The following is a 19,261-nucleotide window of genomic DNA, read 5'->3' as shown; positions in this document are numbered from 1 at the left end:
TTGCTTTATTAACATTTAACAACTCTGCAGTTTTCAACAAATCAGTTAAACCTAAGTAAGGCATAGTAAATGGCGCTATCATCTTAGTATCATAACAGGTAGAAACAGAGCCATAGTATATATCCAGTAGTACTCATGTTCTGCATCTACTGATCCTGAATACTGTGATATTGTTTACCTATAGGGCTATGCATACCAAAAGGTGATATCTGCATGTGGCGTTCACAAGGTGCAGCAGAGAAAGCAGATAATTATTTGCTAACCAAGTATAGTTTTCCCCTGTTTTTATTAAAGAAGCATTGCTATGAACTTCCCCTCCCCTATATCTATGTGTATATATACAGTGTGTCCACCCATATCCTGTCCACCGCTATTAACTTGAGAACTGCAGCAGCTATAGGCATACAAGTGGTGTCTAGGTATAGTAAAGTAGCCATAAGCTACGCAATGAAACCACCTATTGCGCCACCTTGTGGAAAACAACGGAGTTAGCATTTTTATCTTGAAAATGGAACGAGATAGAGAAAAAAGTGAATTAAAAAAATTGTAGGGCATCATCAATTCAATACGAATTGACACCTTACATACAGAAATGCTATGATATGAAATCCATGACCCCCCCAAAACATTGAATTCTGGTCACACATATGGCGCTCATTTAACTTTGATGCTCAAAGTGACCCCCGTCAGCTGCAATGCACATCTGGACTCTGGACAGCATACTGTATCTTGCTGCATGTTGTGCAATATGGTAGGTGACACATTTGCACAAGCATCTGTGATACGTCGTCGTATATCCTGCAATGTTGATGTAGGGCACGCATACACCTGCTGTTTGATGTGACCTCACAGAAAGAAGTCCAATGGGGTCAGGTCAGGTGAGCGTGCAAGCCACTCCACGTAGCCATCATACCCAATGACTTGTAGGAAGGTCTCCATGAGTTATCGCTTCATGTCCAAAGCCTTGTGAGTTTTACACATTCTAATCATAGCATTTCTGGATGCAAGGTGTCGATTCGTATTGAATTGATGATGCCCTACAACTTTGTAATTCACTTTTTTCCTTTATCTCGTTCCGTTTTCGAGATAAATATGCTAACTCCGTTTTTTTTTCTACCAGGCGGCGCTATAGGTAGTTTCATTGCGTAGCGCATGGCTACTTTACTATACCTAGACACCACTTCTATGCCTATGGCTGCTGCCCTTCTCAAGTTAATGGCGGTGGACAGGATATGGGTGGACACACTGTATGTAGTTTACTGTCAGTGTGTCAATATACTCACCTACTACCATCTTCTCCAGTATCCAACGCAGATCTGTTCCTCTTCTCATGTCACCGCTCTTCAGACTATTCAGCTCTCTCTATGCTCCATGCGGTAGACGGAGTTTCTTTTACAATGTAAGTCTATAGCACCTAGTTCTGTTTAGAAGACTGTACATCTATAGCGCTGAGTGCATAAATATATATCAGCGTCAGCGGGCACGGCTCCTCAAGCACACAGAAAGCTGGGAGCGGACTCCCGTGTTCCATACCGGGAAGTCTAAACACACAACCACAACTAGTGCAGAGTAAAAGACGGCGACCACCAGCCCGGGTGGGGGACCAAAGTACAACCGGCCGCGGTGGCCGGCTACCAGCACCTTGGTTTAGCCAAAGACTCGTGTGATTCATTTAATTGTGAGTAACCAAACATCCCCTGGTCCATCCTGGCGCGTAAGCCCCTGCCATCGCCATACCCTGCACAGAGACACTGGGCCCCGGGGCAACCATCCCTACCTACGGAGGGGTTAACATCCGGCTGCCACTACATCTCCCCCGGGTATCCGACAACACCAGCGGTGGTGTCCCACCTCACCACACACTATGGGTGGCGTCACAAACCGAATACGGCCAAGGCCGTACAACTACGTCCCACTTTTCATTCGGCGTGTCCGCGTGAGCCCCGGGTCCGGAGGATTCCTCGAGCCACACAGCGGGTCCGGATCCGAGCAGCCCGGCTGCTGCAGGCGTGGGGGTGGCACAATTACACTACATAAACACATAAACAAATTTATGGAAAACAAAAAGATTTTTAGGAGGGCTTCTTTATGGTTAAAGCATGACTTACAAACTGAACAAACAAAGCTACGCGTTTCAGACGAGATGTCCTTTATCAGAGCTTACTAAGCTCTGACAAGGGACATCTTGCCTGAAATGCGTAGCTTTGTTTATTCAGTCTTTTATACTCTGGGATTGCTATTTTTGTCTTTTGGATTTTAGCCTTTGGAATAAAATGTCTTTTATACCACTGGAAGTTGGAATTTTCTTCATTGTGGATCCTCACCAGCAGGGTTTTGTCCGTCCAGGGAGTATGTTCCTCTACAGGTGAGCTGGCAATTCACTGTTTTTGACTTACAAACTGGTGGCTGTAAAGGGAATCAGTGACTAGATTTGGGGGTAATAAATAACCACCACCTTGTTATGCTACTGACACACCCATGTTAACATTGATCATTTTGGCTTTAACTTGTAAAGTGATTTATACTGTAGATTTTTCAGATGAGTCTGGGAGAAATGTATTGAAGTGACCTCTGCTGACTGTGGCTTCATCTACTCAATCCACATGCGCCATTGGCCATCTCTGAGTGTTGTTTATTTTACTAACTAATGCAAAGTGAATGATTTTGACTTCAGCATGTGGGGAATATTAAAGGCCAGATGGATAAAAACACCCTGGAAGTCAAATGACACCAAAAGGAATAAAATGTTCCCTCACTATAAGGTCACATTTCTTATACTGTGGGTAAGAAGTCGAAGTCATAGTTTGTGTCTTCTTCTAAGATCACGTGCACACATTGAGTATTTGGTGAGTTTTTTTACCTGTATTTGTAAGCCAAAACCAGAAGTGGAACAGTAACAGGAAAGGTATACTGTATGTTTTCAGACTTTAAGACTCTCCTTACCATAACACCCCTCTAGATTAAGACAGCAGAAAATAGGAAAAATATTTGTCCTATTTTTAAAACTTCCCTGGTGGTGTAAAGTGGAGGGGTCATTAGGTCTGCTACATGCACATTTGCACTTACACACATACATGCACATTTACACTTACATACACAGCTCTGCTACATGGACATTTACATACACACTATACATAATTTACCACATCTTGTAATTTCTGATCGGACCTGAACAGAGGCTGCAGGAGTTGAGCAGCTGAAGGACCTTCTACTTGACTATCTGAAGGACCTTACAGGTCATGTGATTAGTCACATGACCTGAAAGGTCCTGGAATTACTCCTGTGAAAGGTCCTTCAGCTGCTCAGCTCCTTCAGTGGCCGTTCAGCTCCCAACAGCTTCCTCTCCTGCTCTGCACTGATCACATGGATCTTTCCAGGGCAAGAGAGCAGTTTGCTGTGATCAGGGAAGACGCAGTGTCAACGTTCTCATCCATCACATGAAGCTGCCTTTGGGCTAAAAAGACGCAGGCACTTTTTAGCAGGAGTTTTTCTTGTTAATAAGTGTGCCTTATAGTCTGAAAAATGTGGTAATAGAAATGTGCACCATGTCTGCATTTTTTATCCACTCTTGGTTTTAGCTTGCAAATACTGAGGTAAAAAACTTACTAAATATTTAACATGTGCACATGGCCTTATTTCTGATTGTTACTAATTATTAATTACAGCTAATATTGATCTAATGACCAACTACCAATAAAGGTTGACAACCCATGTCCACTAACGTTATCAGAGAATATATCATCGAGGAAGGTCCACCTACTTGGCTCCACTGTCTATGAGCCAGAGTGAACAGTTCTTAGTTAGAGAAACTCTGGTTTTGGTAGACTTGAACAATCTATATATTCCATAACGGGGCACCATGTAATACTACAGCCCTAATTACAGTTCCTTCCAAATACTTAAAATGATTGAAACCAAAATTTAGTTACTTTCTGTGAGGAGCTGGCCACAAACTAAAGACTATTGGACCAATGGATGTAGAGCGAAGTCCACAACTCTAAGGGATTCAGACTTTTTCCAACACGGGGTGTTGTTGTGTTTTATTAGATATTTTCTTGCTTTTCAGTTTAAGGTACACAGAAGGCCAGGCACAAGATTGGTAATTTTAGAAAGCAATCATTCAATTACTCTTGTAAGTGTCTTAGGGGCCTCAATTAAGCCATTGTTCTCCCAGCCACTAGTTCCATTGTGTGGATGTGGATTGTAGACCCAGGGGCCAGTTACACAGGATGTCTCACATGCAGTCCCAGGTGTGGGAATCCTGCTCAGGAAAATACCTTCACCTACGCACAGTCAGCATTGAGGGGGGTATTTCCCAGGGTACGGCTTGGGGTACTTAAGTCACTGAAGAGGGGATGGGGGGTTTGTTGTTGGCTGGACCACGATACATGTGCTACGCCCGTGATATCCATCCTCTGGATTTGAGGAACTATCCTAAGGACTATTGTTAATATCTGGCTTTTGGATTTGAGGAACTATCCTAAAGACTAATATATCTGTCGTCTGGAGGAGCATAAGGACTATTGTAAATAAAAATTGTTGCGTCGGTAACTTGCCTAGTTGATTAATACAACCCATGACCTCAGACCTTCACATCTTTCCTATTTCCTCTGACTTCCAACTTAAAATGTAATATATATATATATATATCTATATATATATAAAAATATATTTATATATATATATATATATATATATATATATATATATATATATATATATATATATATATAGTGTCAATATAGAAAAGTAAAAGTAATAGAAGAAATGAAAGCTTTTCAAAAATTTAAAAAGGTTATTCATTCCCCAAAAATGAAACTGTTGCAGAAAAAGGTAAAATCTGAAACATCTCCAATGCATTCAGACTGACTCTGAATCTTCTGTGATCTACTGCACATATTTAGCATAGTGTGATTCTTTTTTCCGTAAATGTTATATTAAACCTACAAAAAGCAATGTTACCTTCTATAATCTCTTTCAGAAGAAACAACTTCCATAAAAATCATTAAAAAATAAATTAAATTTACAGTTCTGCATCAGATTTGATACTTTCACTCACCTGCTTTTCTCCGCTTGGTCTTCTGTAACCTAGAAGTAGCTCCACAGCTCCCACCACTTCCTTCCTTATTGCATACAAAAGAGCGTCTCCCACATAGACACTGTGGCTGAGCAAAAGCTCCATGATCTCTAAGTTTTCGTTCTCTATGGCTATGAGAAGAGCGCTTCGGCCAAGTGGATCCATGCAGTTGATGTTGATGTTGTAGTAGATTTCGGCTTCCTCCAGCGCATGCTTGACGCTGGCATAGTCTCCCTTTTCCACAGCAATGAGGTAGGCCTTTTCCTCCAGTGACAACTCTGCCTCTGTCCGCACAATCTGCAGTGGAATCCGATCTCTGTAGGGTGAGTAATTCACCTTTTTGTAGTAGAGCTGGGCCATTGTTCATAGTGACATTACAACCTGTAATAGGAGAAAAAAAATAAAGATCCTTGTAATAGGAATATATTAAAATAATAAGTTATATGATGAAGGCACTTTTTTCACTAAAAGGTATTTATAGTCTGTTCGAAAGTTCAAATAAAAAAAAATTGTAAAGTTAGCTTTTGTTGTTTGAGAACTAATCACATTGTAGAGAAAATAAAATATGTAATATATATGTTCTATTTCATGGTTGTATTTTATATTCATCTGTTTACAGTGGGTGATTTAAATTTTGAACACGTCACCAATTTTCAAAGAAAATATACAGTGTGTCAACCCATATCCTGTCCACCGCCATTAACTTGAGAACAGCGGCAGCTATAGGCATAGAAGTGGTGTCTAGGTGTAGTAAATTAGCCATGCGCTACACAATGAAACCACCTATAGCGCCACCTGGTGGAAAACAACGTTAAGTTATAGGGCATCATCAACTCAGTACGAATCGACACCTTGCATACAGAAATGCTATGATTAGAACGTGTAAAACTCACAAGGCTGTGGACGTGAAGCGATACCTCATGGAGACCTTCCTACAAGTCACTGGGTATGGTGGCTACGTGGAGTGGCCTCCACGCTCACCTGACCTGACCCCATTGGACTTCTTTCTGTGAGGTCACATCAAACAGCAGGTGTATGCGACCCCTCCACCAACATTGCAGGACCTACAATGACGTATCACAGATGCTTGTGCAAATGTGTCACCTACCATATTGCACAACGTGCAGCAAGATACAGTATGCTGTCCAGAGTCCAGATGTGCAGCTGACGGTGGCCACTTTGAGCATCAAAGTTAAATGAGCGCATTATGCGTGCCCAGTATTCAATGTTTTGTAGGGGTCATGGGTTTCATATCATCGCATTTCTGTATGCAAGTTGTGGATTTGTATTGAATTGATGATTCTCTACAACTTTGTAATTCACTTTTTTTCTCTATTTGGCTCCGTTTTTTATATCAAAATGCTAACTCCGTTGTTTTCCACTCAGACTCAGGCATCTCCACCATTAGGAGTATCCCTCAGATTAGGAATAGCATAGCTTGAGGGATAACTTAGGAGCCCAGTTCCCCACTATCCCATAGTCATCATGACAGTGTGAATGTTAGAAAAAAACTGGTTTACATCAACAGGAAGAACACTGGCCATAACTAATCTTCATTACATTGTTTCTTCCGTGCAAAACATCCTCATAAATCAAATCTGACTTTACACTACTATTATAAATGTTACACAAGCTGGTAGGGCAGAAACAAGTTGTGAGGTTACAGGAAGACATAAAATGAAGCAAGGTAAAACTGTCCTGAGTAAATATTAATATCAAATATATTAAACAGAGGAGGGGATGATAGGAGTTGTGTTTTAGAGGCAGCATTAGCAGAATCAAGGATGAAGGTAGTCTAGCTCCAAATGACTGCACTCTACATCCAATTATAAACATTCAATCCCATTTGGATGTTGCCAGCTGTTCTTTCCTTTTCTTATTTATGAGACTTGCGTCGGCCTTGATGTGCTTCCAAAGCTAATTAGCAATACAAGGTATGCTGGCAGATTGCACTGTTACCTAAGTGTGCAGGGCTGGCCACCAGCCCGGTAGGAACTTTAGCTCTAGCTTTCTGTGGTCAACAAGTAGATGTAACGATGAGCTTACATGGACATTTTACAAAGCAAAACATTATTTTGGAAAACAGCCCACTTTTTTTTATTCCATTCTCATATCTTGGCAATCACCGGAGAGCAGGATGATAATCAGTGTTTCCAATGAGACAGTTAGTCTTCCTTATAAATACACTGTATGGCGTGGGAGTAATTTATTGTACACATCAACTACCATGAATGATGGAGAAGACGGTAATGCATTAATAGAAGTCTCTCTCAAGTGCAATCCTCAAGGACCTCAGTCAAGAAGACAAATGTCAGATTGGTTTCTTGTACAGTGTGAGGAAATCCTTCGTGAACTAAACTCTTCGTGATGAATTGATGATCGTAGACATTGAGCTCGATTTTGGGTCAGGTTTACAGATAAAGGGGTAAATGCATCATCGTCAATAGTATAATCATAGACTAAAAAGAAGTTGACACTTGTTCCCTTCAAAACACTCAATGAAAGTGTTGGTTATAACTAGGGATGATCGAATACCTCAAATATTCAGCTTCGCAAATATTTGCCGAATAGGTCGCCGCTATCATCCCTAGTTATAACTCGTGTATGTCAATATATACGGTAGAGTATATATCATACCTCAGTACATGACCGTAATATACAGTAGATAATTTCATAAAAAATAGTTCAGCAAAACACTGTAGTGTATGGTTCAGGGATTGGATATAGCACAACACCCAATAGGTATACTCGATAGTCATAAAGAATATAGGACCTCAGCAAATGACTAAAATTTAACTTTTATTGATTTCTCAAAAAATTATAAACGTCACAGCGGACACACATAAACCATAAAGCCCCTAGGGAGGTGATGGTTAATATAGTAACTATCATTACCATAATCCATTAATAAAGGCCACCAAAACTTGGCCAAAACCTACCTAAAATGCCAATAGTTCAAAAAAACACGACAAACAGAACATAACAAACAGTAAACAAAATTATGTTATTTCCGTCTCAGGGAATAGACAATGGTCCTCCCTCACCCAGAAAAAAGGAAAAGAGAGAAAAACACAATATACTCAAATTAAAATACTCTTTAGCAGTGACAGTGTTCAACTATAAAATAATTTGAGTAAAATGGAATAGTCTCACCAGGTCCATATGAGCCTGGGTGCAAGGATAATCCTACCAGGACAACGTCCTCCGGTTACCACAGATGGAGCTGACCCTATTGCGTCCTAATGATTTTACACCCTTTACTGACAAGGACGGTCCACAGCTAAGTTCTCCTGAACTAACCTCTACAATGACCCTACACACATGAATAGATCAGTAAAGTTCTGTCAAAGTCCAATGCCATAAGTATCAAAAACAAAGCAGCTCTGCTTAAAACATGGTATAACAACACCAGGTAAAAAATATGCAGCGTCAAAAATGCATTAAAAATGCAAGAAACCTAATTTACATAATAGGTGTAGAATTTCTACAACATCAAAAACTCACCAAAAGCTCCTCGCGGGAACGTGGCCTAAGGCCTTGTGCACACTGCATTTTTTATGTGATTTTTGATTAATTGTTTTTCAATCTGCATCAAAATCTGCATGCCTCTTCTGAAGCCAGCAAAGTCTTAGGAATTTTGGATTTGCTGTGCACATTTTGTGCGTTTTTTTCCCACTTTGGTTTTGATGCGGATCTTGATTCAGAAAAAGTCTGCAGCATGTCAATTATTGGTCCGGTTTATCAGCGTTTTTCACCCATTGACTTCAATGACAGCAAAAAACGCACATAAACCACACCAAATGCATCTGTTTTTTACGGGTTTTACTTGCCACAACCTGCAAATTTGGTGCAGAACATTTCTGCACCAAATCTGCAGCATGTGCACATAGCCGGATAGTTGCAGACTAACAACCCAAGAAGTACTTCAGATTAGAAATCTCTCCCCTTTTCTCTTATGTTTGTAATAAAACTAATTCTAATCACTGAACCATAATCCATACAAAAAAAATAAATATGCAGTTAAAACAGAAAAGGTTCATTCTATCAGTGCAGTAATCTAAACCTATTGAACATAATATATTTAACATTAAAATCCAATATCTTCATGGGCTTTTTAGACTATATATTATTTGAACCACATTTAGAGCAATGCTATGATGATGATTTTTTTTTAACTGAGATGGAAATAAAATAATATTTTGAGTTTTTTCATTTGGTATTAGAGTGCAGCTAATATTCCCATTTAGATGTTGAGGCTGCAGCCCTCCGCGTATTAACACAGTGTTGGAGAATACAGTGCTCACTACTCTACCTTATGGACTCCATACTGCTGAGCTCTCAAATCTGAAATCAAGGTTGTAGTGTCATGGGCCCATAGCTGTCCCTTATCCCAGAGATACGTCTGATGGTGACGATGTATGGGCCGTCTTCATACCACTGCTCCTGACCAGTCCTGATTAACTACACCCGCCTTCCTTACCCGGGGGGGAGTGGTCGGACAGGAGCGTGTAAACACCAACAGTGATAGACAAACAGGGAAAACCAGAACTCTATCACACAGCACGCTCACACAGAGTAATCAGACAACAAGGGAAAGGGAGGAAAACTGAAGCAAGGAGGAAATAACCAGATGACAGAAGGCATACCACTGCCCAACAAGCAACATGCAGGAATTTACCAGACCAGAAACCAACCGCACACGGACCGGTTAGGCAGAAAGCTATAGATGGCACAGGAAGACAAATTCCTCCATTTTAAAAAGATGGGGAGTATCTGTGATAGGTCTCCTGAAACATGTGATCCAAAAAGTAACCAGCAGGCTAGCAGAAATTAACTCCTGCTAGTCCAATCACTAATGAGCACACAGCTGGTCAATGTCCGAGCCTGCCTGTGCAACTCAGAAGCACCAAAGCAAGTATAGTGAGAAGTGTCAGAGTCTGTGGTCTGAACAGCATCTGATGCCACCATGACACTTGGTGAGTTTAGAGTAAAACACCGTCTGACACCCAGGCTGCAGTGCTCTACCTTTTCGCATCCTTTTTCTGCTATTCTGACTGCTCAGATTTGACCACACATAAAGCATAATCATGACAGAAAGTTAAAATGTAAAATAATAACAAAAAAATTAAAAGCCGCTAGTGAGTAAAATCTAAAAATCGCAACAAGATAAACTTTCCACCTTTGAGTCATAAGAAGGGTCCTAAATGATTCTACTCCCCCCACGATGTCCATATGTCCATAATTTAAGGGATATCTGGGTATTTTCTACTTACTTTAACCCTTATAGTATTGAATCATTTCATCCTGTTTTCCTGAGAGAGTGCATATTGCCTTAATTTGCACAGGATGTTTGGCATCTTGTTTCGCCGGGTTGTACTTAGTCTATGCCAAGCAATATTTGGCACAACAAATAAACAGTGTTCTATGTCCATCTTGTTACAAATTACATGCTGCATCTGCCGTAAAACTCACAATATTATCCAAATATATTCCCGATCAATGGCAAAATGAATAGAAATTTATCTTTAATAATATTTATCTTAATAAAGCAAACAGACATTAGGTCGGCCCTCACATGTTGGGTAACATATCAGATTAAACTAAGTGCAAATGCTTAAATAAATAGATATTAGCATGGGATATATGTACATTGTGTGCAGAATTATTAGGCAAGTTGTATTTTAGAGGATTTTTTTTTATTATTGATCAACAACTATGTTGTCAATCAACCCAAAAGACTCATAAATATCAAAGCTTAATATTTTTGGAAGTTGGAGTGGTTTTTTTTTAGATTTGGCTATCTTAGGAGGATATCTGTTTTTGCAGGTAACTATTACTGTGCAGAATTATTAGGCAACTTAATAAAAACCAAATATATTCCCATCTGACTTGTTTATTTTCACCAGATAAACCAATATAACTGCACCAAATTTAGAAATAAACATTTCTGACATGCAAAAACAAACCCCCCAAAAATTAGTGCCCAATATAGCCACCTTTCTTTATGACAACACTCAACAGCCTACCATCCATAGATTCTGTCAGTTGCTTGATCTGTTTACGATCAACATTGCGTGCAGCAGCCACCACAGCCTCCCAGACACTGTTCCGAGAGGTGTACTGTTTTCCCTCCCTATAGATCTTACATTTTATGAGGGACCACAGGTTCTCTATGGGGTTCAGATCAGGTGAACAAGGGGGCCATGTCATTATTTTTTCATCTTTTAAACCTTTACTGGCCAGCCACACTGTGGAGTAGTTGGATGCATGTGATGGAGCATTGTCCTGCATGAAAATCATGTTTTTTCTTGAACGATACTGACTTCTTCCTGTACCACTGCTTGAAGAAGTTGTCTTCCAGAAACTGGCAGTAGGTCTGGGAGTTGGGCTTCACTCCATCCTCAACCCAAAAAAGTCCCACAAGTTCATCTTTGATGATACCAGCCCATACCAGTACCCCACCTCCACCTTGCTGGTGTCTGAGTCGGGGTGGAGCTCTCTGCCCTTTACTGATCCAGCCTCTGGCCCATCCATCTGGCCCATCAAGAGTCACTCTCATTTCATCAGTCCATAAAACCTTTGAAAAATCAGTCTTAACCCTCAACTGGTGAGGTGGGATTTTTGTAACGCAACTGGTGATGTGGGGGCTTCCTATACTCCAGTGTTTAGAAATCTCTAATTTTTACAGAAAATGCAAAGATCACGTTTGTTTTAATCGTTTTCTTATTGGCGATTGATTACACATGAGTATACCAAATTTTTGACACCCACAAGTATCGGAAAATGTAATACATTGATGATTCATACCAGCATTTTTCAATGAATGCCAGCTGAACAAAATTTCCCTGAAGTGTTGCAAACCCCACCTCACCAGTTGAGGGTTAAGATATTTCTTGGCCCAGTCTTGACGTTTTATCTTATGTTTCTTGTTCAAAGGTGGTCGTTTTTCAGCCTTCCTTACCTTGGCCATGTCCCTGAGTATGGCACACCTTGTGCTTTTTGATACTCCAGTATTGTTGCAGCTCTAAAATATGGACAAAAACTGGTGGCAAACAGCATCTTGGCAGCTTCACGCTTGATTTTCCTCAATTCATGGGCAGTTATTTTGCTCCTTTTTTGCCCGACACGCTTCTTGCTACCCTGTTTGCTATTTGCCATGAAATGCTTGATTGTTCGGTGATCAAGCTTCAAAAGTTTGGCAATTTCAAGCCTGCTGCATCCCTCTGCAAGACATCTCACAATTTTGGACTTTTCAGAGCCCGTCAAATCTCTCTTCTGACCCATTTTGCCAAAGTAAAGGAAGTTGCCTAATAATTAAGCACAGCTTATATAGGGTGTTGATGTCATTACACCACACCCCTCCTCATCACAGAGATTCACATCACCTGATTTACTTAATTGGTAGTTGGCTCTCACGCCTATGCAGCTTGGAGTAGGACAACATGTATAAAAAGTATCATGTGATCAAAATACTCATTTGCCTAATAATTCTGCACACAGTGTATTAAAAATTGGTGTTTGTAGGGACAAGAAACACTACATTGTAACCAGTGTAATTTCCTTGCTTCCTGGCTTAAACTAATCCCTGCTCTTATTATTCACACTAAAGGAGTTGATCAGCCTAAAATGACAAGTCTGCAGTCATTCTATGTATCACTCTATGTGGCTGCAGACTTATGAATCCTTCCAGTGCTGACACTGTGCGCTGTGAGGATTCACCGGTTTCTGAGCTGGGAACGGCGATCACGTGCATGACCGCAATTGTGTGATATGCATGTTCCCGGCCAGAACCTGATTAGTAGGCATGGCCTCACTCAATGTAAGTGTATTGAGCAAGGCCACGCCCACTATACGGCAGCACTAACTAGTCGAACGCACTCATTCCATACACTTGTATTGAGTGTGGCTGCACAGACAAGTTGGGTTCTGACCGGGAACATGCATATTGCACAATTGCGGTTACGTGACCTCCATTACTGGCAGAGAAACTGGCAAATCCTTGCACTGCACAATGTGTGCTTGGTGGATTCATAAGTCTGCAGTCAGAGAGAGACACAGATTGTCTGCAGACTTGTCATTTTAGACTGGACAACCCCTTTAAGACATACCATATCTTATTTACATAAGTCAAGAGTTTTCAGGTTGAGTCAATCCCTAATATGGTGGCCCTATAACACACTAAACAAGTTTTTTTTATTATCTCTGGCAATTACATCACAAACAGGGCATGTGCCAATAGTATAATTCCCTTTCCTTTGAAATTGCCAGATATATGGGTAATTTGTTCAGTTTTATTGCCCTTGCATCACCTCCATTCTGGTAAAAGTTGGTTCCCAATGTCAAATTGCCTCTTCCCTTCCCCAAATATTGATTTTCAGAATCTGAATGTCTTTGAAATTGGTTCTTTTTTAACTAGCCTTAAACAGGTTGTGCAATGTTTGGAGGTTATCTTCTAACCCAAGGTGTTTGGAGGAAGAACCAATCATCTACCAGAGAGTAAAGGGGGCTTTACACGCTGCGATATCGCTAAGGAGATATCGTCGGGGTCACGGTGGTTGTGACGCACATACGGCCTCGTTAGCGAGATCAAAGCGTGTGACTCCTCTGAGTGACCGTAAACGATTGCAAAAGAGGGAAAAGTCGGTGGTCATGGAGAGGTCGTCCTAAAACAAAATATTGTTTTCTGCTCAGTAGCGATGTGGTTCGTCACTTCTGCGGCACCACACATCGCTGTGTGTGACACCGCAGGAACGACAACCATCACCTTACCTCCGTCCACCGGAAAAGAAGGAAGGAAGGAGGTGGGCGGCATGTTCCGACCGCTCATCTCCTCCCCTCCTTTTCTATTGGGCTGCGGTTCAGTGACGCTGCTGTGACGTCGCTGTGACGCTGAACGAACCGCCCCCTTAGAAAGGAGGCGGTTCGCCGGTCACAGCGACGTCATAGAGCAGGTATGTGCATGTGATGCTGCCGTAGCGATAATGTTCGCTGCGGCAGTGATCACCACATATCAGCCATACGACGGGGGCGGGTGCTATCGCACTCGACATCGCTAGCAATTGCTAGCAATGTCGCAGCATGTAAAGTACCCCTAAGAGTGGATAGCAAATAACTTCAATACGCTGGCACAAATGTGCACATTTAGGCTGAATTTTATTGTTGATTTAATTTCAAAAGCAAAAGTAAGCAAATTCTAAAAAAAAAGGTGTTCAGTAAAATTTTCTTACAATTTTGCTGCTGCACAGTCCTTCGTCAAGCTAGCAGGTCATCACAATCTGATAAAATGTCCTTCAAAACTCTGCTCTTGACTGTAATGGCTTTCCTTCTATCAGTATTATAGTGTCATGAGTGTCTCTCGTGCTTGAGAGACTTGTGACAACTCTGGGACTGGAGCTTCACATTGCTCTGTGATTTTAAATGTGTTTTGTTTTCTGTTGATGCCGCAAGGGTTAATGACATTTTCCTTGCTAGGTAGCGCCTGATTAGTTCATGTCAGGTGAAGCTAGTTTGTGACCACTCCCATCTCCTTTAAATAGTCACATGATCCATCACCTGAAGCTGGTAGTAGAAAGAGATTCAATCTGTTCTGACTACTCCGGAGGTAAGAAGTTTCTAGTAGCTGCTGCTGGTTTGCTGTTGGAAGTTCAGCTGCTGAAGATCTGCTGCTTTAATTCTTCAGTTGGAGACATGCTGTCTGCAGCCTTGATGTTTAGCTGCAGCAGTTTAGATTGTTGTATCCTTTTGTCTATGTCCTCCTGTCTGTCTTCCTTCCCTTGTATTTTATTACCTCAGTGGTGAAATCTAGTGCACTCGCTGGCCTTTGCCCTAGCCAGGGGGAGTGGATGGACAGCTAGAGACTAGGCACGTAATGGCGGCAGGAGGAAGAAGGACCCACAGGCACGTTAGGGGAGCAAGGGACAGAGACAGGTTAGTGTCAGGAGGTGACCTGTCTCCCCTCTCACTACCATAAGGGCTTTCCATCCCATTATTATCTCTGTTTTGGCCATGCACCAGACATTCCCCAAGTCTGTGCGTGACATTGAGAGTAAGGTTTTGAAGGCACGAGGGGATGCCTCTGTTGTCTGTCCTTCTAGGGGATTACCTCTGTCTTACAAACGCATGACTGATAATAAATGTTCAGGTCTGGACCTGTGTGTGAATGACTACGTATGTGTCCAATAAATATATCAGGTGGCTGACTTCATCTGGGGCTCAGGGCTCCAGGTTTATTGGTCCAAATAGAGTAGCAGACATGATTAACCCTTTCAGCTAGATGCTACCCCCAGTATTGAGTAATCATAACATTTAACACAGGTCATCACTTAGGAGATGTGTTGTGTCTCAGGATGCCTGCATTATTACCACTGTCTCCGATTTGTGTTAAGGTTGAGTGAAGTGACAGCTAGGGACTAAGTACGTGACCATGACAGAGGGAAGGACCTGCTTAATGACGTTAGGGAGTGCAGGGGACAGACACAAGTTACTGTCAATAGGTGACCCCTCTCCCCCCTCCCTACTGTAAGGGCCTTCCTACCCTCTCTCCATCCCGTTGTAACCTCTGTGTTGCGCCATGCACTGGACATTCTACAAATCTGTGCTTGACATATACATAGCAGCAGTAAAGGGGAGGTTCAGTAGTTGTGCATACTAGATCAGAAGAGAGAAGGAGGAAGCATTTAAGTTATTAGGGAGAGTGGTTCACTCAAACTGTAGATCTGGAGAAAAGCACATAGTAAAATTGCTCTAGAAACTAAACTGTACTGATACATGAGAACTAATAAAGGCAGTAGCACCCTGGATGCACACAAACCTCAAATCCAGCATGTAATACTGGGAGGGACACATCATGAATAAAAATTCTGTAATTTAGAGCAAGTTGCAAATCGAGTATCTGTATACTGAACATCATGATAACTGAAAGAAGAAATGAAGATTCCAGTCTGAAGCACAATGTAGCTTTTTTAATCTTAAAACAAACCCCATAAAGCCCATAGCTTATACAGGCATATGAAAAAGTTTGGGCACCCCTACTAATGTTAACCTTTTTTCTTTATAACAATTTGGGTTTTTGCAACAGCTATTTCAGTTTCATATATCTAATAACTGATGGACTGAGTAATATTTCTGGATTGAAATGAGGTTTATTGTACTAACAGAAAATGTGCAATCCACATTTAAACAAAATTTGACCGGTGCAAAAGTATGGGCACCCTTATCAATTTCTTGATTTGAACACTCCTAGCTACTTTTTACTAACTTACTAAAGCACTAAATTGGTTTAGAAAGCCACGGACCCACTTGGGGGGAGGGGCGACATGACCAAGGGGGAGGTAGGGAGTGATGGGGTTAATAGGGACAGTGGTGTGTATGCCTAATATGGCATTGGGGGATGGTCTTAGCTGGGGAGGAAGAGGAGGAGCAGGGAAAGGGTTAGTCTGGGAGAGGAAAGAGTTACCTCCTCTTCTGTTTCCGGACGCCGAACGATCTGGACGTGCACCTCCATGGCAGATCTTCAGGAGCTCCAGCGTATGATTCAGGCTGCGGTCGCAGCGCACGGGCCCCTGGCAGTGCAGACCCACATCAGGGCTGCCGGGGTTAACCCGTCGGCGCTTGCCCCTCGTCCCCCCAGCAGCGGCTGGCGCCAGTCGCGGCCCCCCCGCAGGTATTCCCCGGGCGCGGGGGGGGGCGAGGAGGAGATGTAAGAGCCCCTCCAGGGACCCTCCGCAGAGTGCAGCGAAGCAGCAGCGTCTGGCTGCTGCTGAGGCCGGCGGGAGGAATCTTCGTTCCAGCCGCGGCGGTCGGGAGGTGGGAGTGGCCAGCACGGGGCCTGCTTCCGGTCCCGGCCTCCGGGCTGGAGTTACTGTGAGTGCAGCGGCTCCAGGCCGGGAGCGCGCTCGGCGCAGGAGAGAGGCCAGCAGATCCCCCTGCAGTCGGCGGGGGGACCGCGGGGCTGCACGTGGCGGTAGGTCCGGCGCCGGGGGGAGGTCTGCGGTGCCTGACCCCGGTGCGGCTGAGAGAAGGAGTGACGGCGGGAGCCCTGCGGCGACCGCCGGGTCACTCAGTACCGCTGTGCAGCCCCCGGATGTGGCAGTCTCCCGTGGGAACGGGAGGACTCGGCGGACGGAGGCCGGCAATAGCCCAGGAGGGCCAGAGGCGACGACGGCTGAGACCCGGAGCCGGGCGTCTGTTCGTCCGCGCCCAGGGGCCCCTTGCAGTCGGCAGGGGGGCGGGCGCAAGAGGTCGAGGCCCGGGGTGCCGGCGCGGGGGACAGGACGGTCTCCTGGGTTGTCACCCCGGGGCAAGAGATGGAGCGGGGATGACTCTGCCCACGCGGCGGCCCTGTCTGGCGGCCGTGGTGGGGGGGGTGCTGCGGCGGCGCCCCCCGGATGTCGGATGGAAGATGAGGCCAGCGGCGAGGAAGGGGAAGAGGCTTTCGTTTCGGAGGAGTCGGATGGACGACAGACGGAGGACAGCGAGGCGGCGGTCTCGGGGGACGCCGAGCGGCGGTCGGGTGAGACGGCCGCGGAGGCGGCAGGGGCTGCGCTGGCGGGGGGCTTCGGGGGGGGCGGCTGCGGCTACGGCAGCGCCCGCTGGCTTAGCTGTGTGGAGTCAATTGTTGGGGCTGTTGCAGGGGCTGGCGGCGGCTTCGGGAGCGGTGGGGGAGGGGGCTCAGGCGCCGGTGGCGGCGTGGGTGGGTGCAGCCGGTTTAGGGGCCTCGTCGGTGACGGGGGGTGACGGAGCGGGTGCGAGTAAAGGGGGGGGCGAAGGGGGGAGTGAGACGGGGGGGGAAAGGAGAAGGAAAAGGAGAAGGAAAAGGAGAAGGAGGATGAGGTGGTGCGCTTAGATGATAGGGCTAAAAGCGAAGTTTATGTTTGTTTTGAAGGCCCGCTGGGGGCCCATTTAAAGAAGGAGGTGCGGGAAAAAAATTTGGAAAGGGGAATATGTAGAGATATTTTCTCTGCTTCCCCTGGAGAAATTTAATTTGGATAGGGTTAAGCCGAGTGACTCCAAAAAGGAGAAGGACGAGGAGGAAAAGCGCCGTTATAGGCTTATTCCTCGGACTTTTGCCAACTGGCTACAGGCATTTGCGATTTTGGCGAGCGTGGTCGGGGAGAAGGAGCCGGAGCATTGTTCGGCTTTGTTCGGCTACATGGATGCGATAGGGGAGGCTTATCGAGTTTATGGCGGGCTGGCGTGGCTGCGCTACGACGAGCAATTTAGGCAGCGGAAGGCATTGCGGCCAGATATGCATTGGGACCATAAGGATATTTCCTTATGGATGCGACTGATGTCGGCGCCGACTCAGCCCTTTCGGGGGGGCGCCGGGGGTTCGGGGGCCGGGTCCCCGGCAAGTTTCAAAAAAGGTTTGTGTTGGCAGTACAATGAAGGGCAGTGCAGGTTTGGAGCGGCGTGCCGTTTTAAGCATGAATGCTCCGGATGTGGGGGGGGACATAGCTTGTCCAAATGTTTTAAAAAAGGAAAAGGAAAGGCTGGTGATGGGGCTGGTAAGAGGGACGACGCCGGTGAAGGTAGAAGTGATGGTTCCGTTTTTAAATAGGTATCCGGATGAGGAGGCTGCGGCGTTGTTATGTTCTGGTTTTTCCGATGGTTTTCATATTCCGTCGGTTGTTAATGCGTCGGGCCCGCCGTATCGTAATTTGCGTTCCGCTCGGGATCACCCGGAAGTGGTGGATGAGAAGCTGGAAAAGGAGGTGGCTTTGGGCAGGATGGGCGGTCCTTATGTCGCCCCGCCGTGCGGGAATTTGGTGGTTTCACCGTTGGGGGTGGTACCAAAGAAGGAGCGGAATAAATTTCGGCTGATTCATCATTTGTCTTACCCGGAAGGGTTATCGGTGAATGATGGCATTGCACCGGAGTTGTCGGCGGTATATTATGTGTCGTTCGATAAGGCGTTGGACCTGGTTAGGGCGGCGGGGCGGGGTGCATTGATGGCAAAGGCGGATGTGGAAGCGGCATTTCGGTTGTTACCGGTTCATCCAGATAGTCAGCATTTGTTGGGTTGCTGGTGGGATGGCAGTTATTATGTTGATCGTTGTTTGCCAATGGGCTGTTCCATTTCGTGTTCGTACTTTGAGGCATTTAGTTCGTTTGTTGAGTGGGTGGTTCGGGACGTGTCCGGGCTTACGTCCATCATTCATTACTTGGACGATTTTCTGTGTGTCG

At 44.3% G+C, this 19,261-nt stretch overlaps 1 protein-coding gene across 1 annotated transcript in view; it reads right to left on the bottom strand.

Moving 5' to 3' along the window:
- Positions 1-19,261, bottom strand: part of LOC142251236 (short transient receptor potential channel 5-like) — a 576,680-nt gene that overhangs the window by 344,717 nt on the left and 212,702 nt on the right. Inside the window, exon 2 of the mRNA XM_075323853.1 lies at positions 5,060-5,458. Coding sequence (XP_075179968.1) covers positions 5,060-5,437 — 378 coding nt within the window. The 5' untranslated portion in view covers positions 5,438-5,458. The remainder of the gene's footprint in view (positions 1-5,059; positions 5,459-19,261) is intronic.

This window comes from Anomaloglossus baeobatrachus, chromosome 9 (genome assembly GCF_048569485.1).
Source record: "Anomaloglossus baeobatrachus isolate aAnoBae1 chromosome 9, aAnoBae1.hap1, whole genome shotgun sequence".
Classification (NCBI taxonomy): Eukaryota; Metazoa; Chordata; class Amphibia; order Anura; family Aromobatidae; genus Anomaloglossus; species Anomaloglossus baeobatrachus.
The sequence above is the reverse complement of the archived record's forward strand: the minus strand, read 5'-3'. Positions and strand labels throughout refer to the sequence as shown.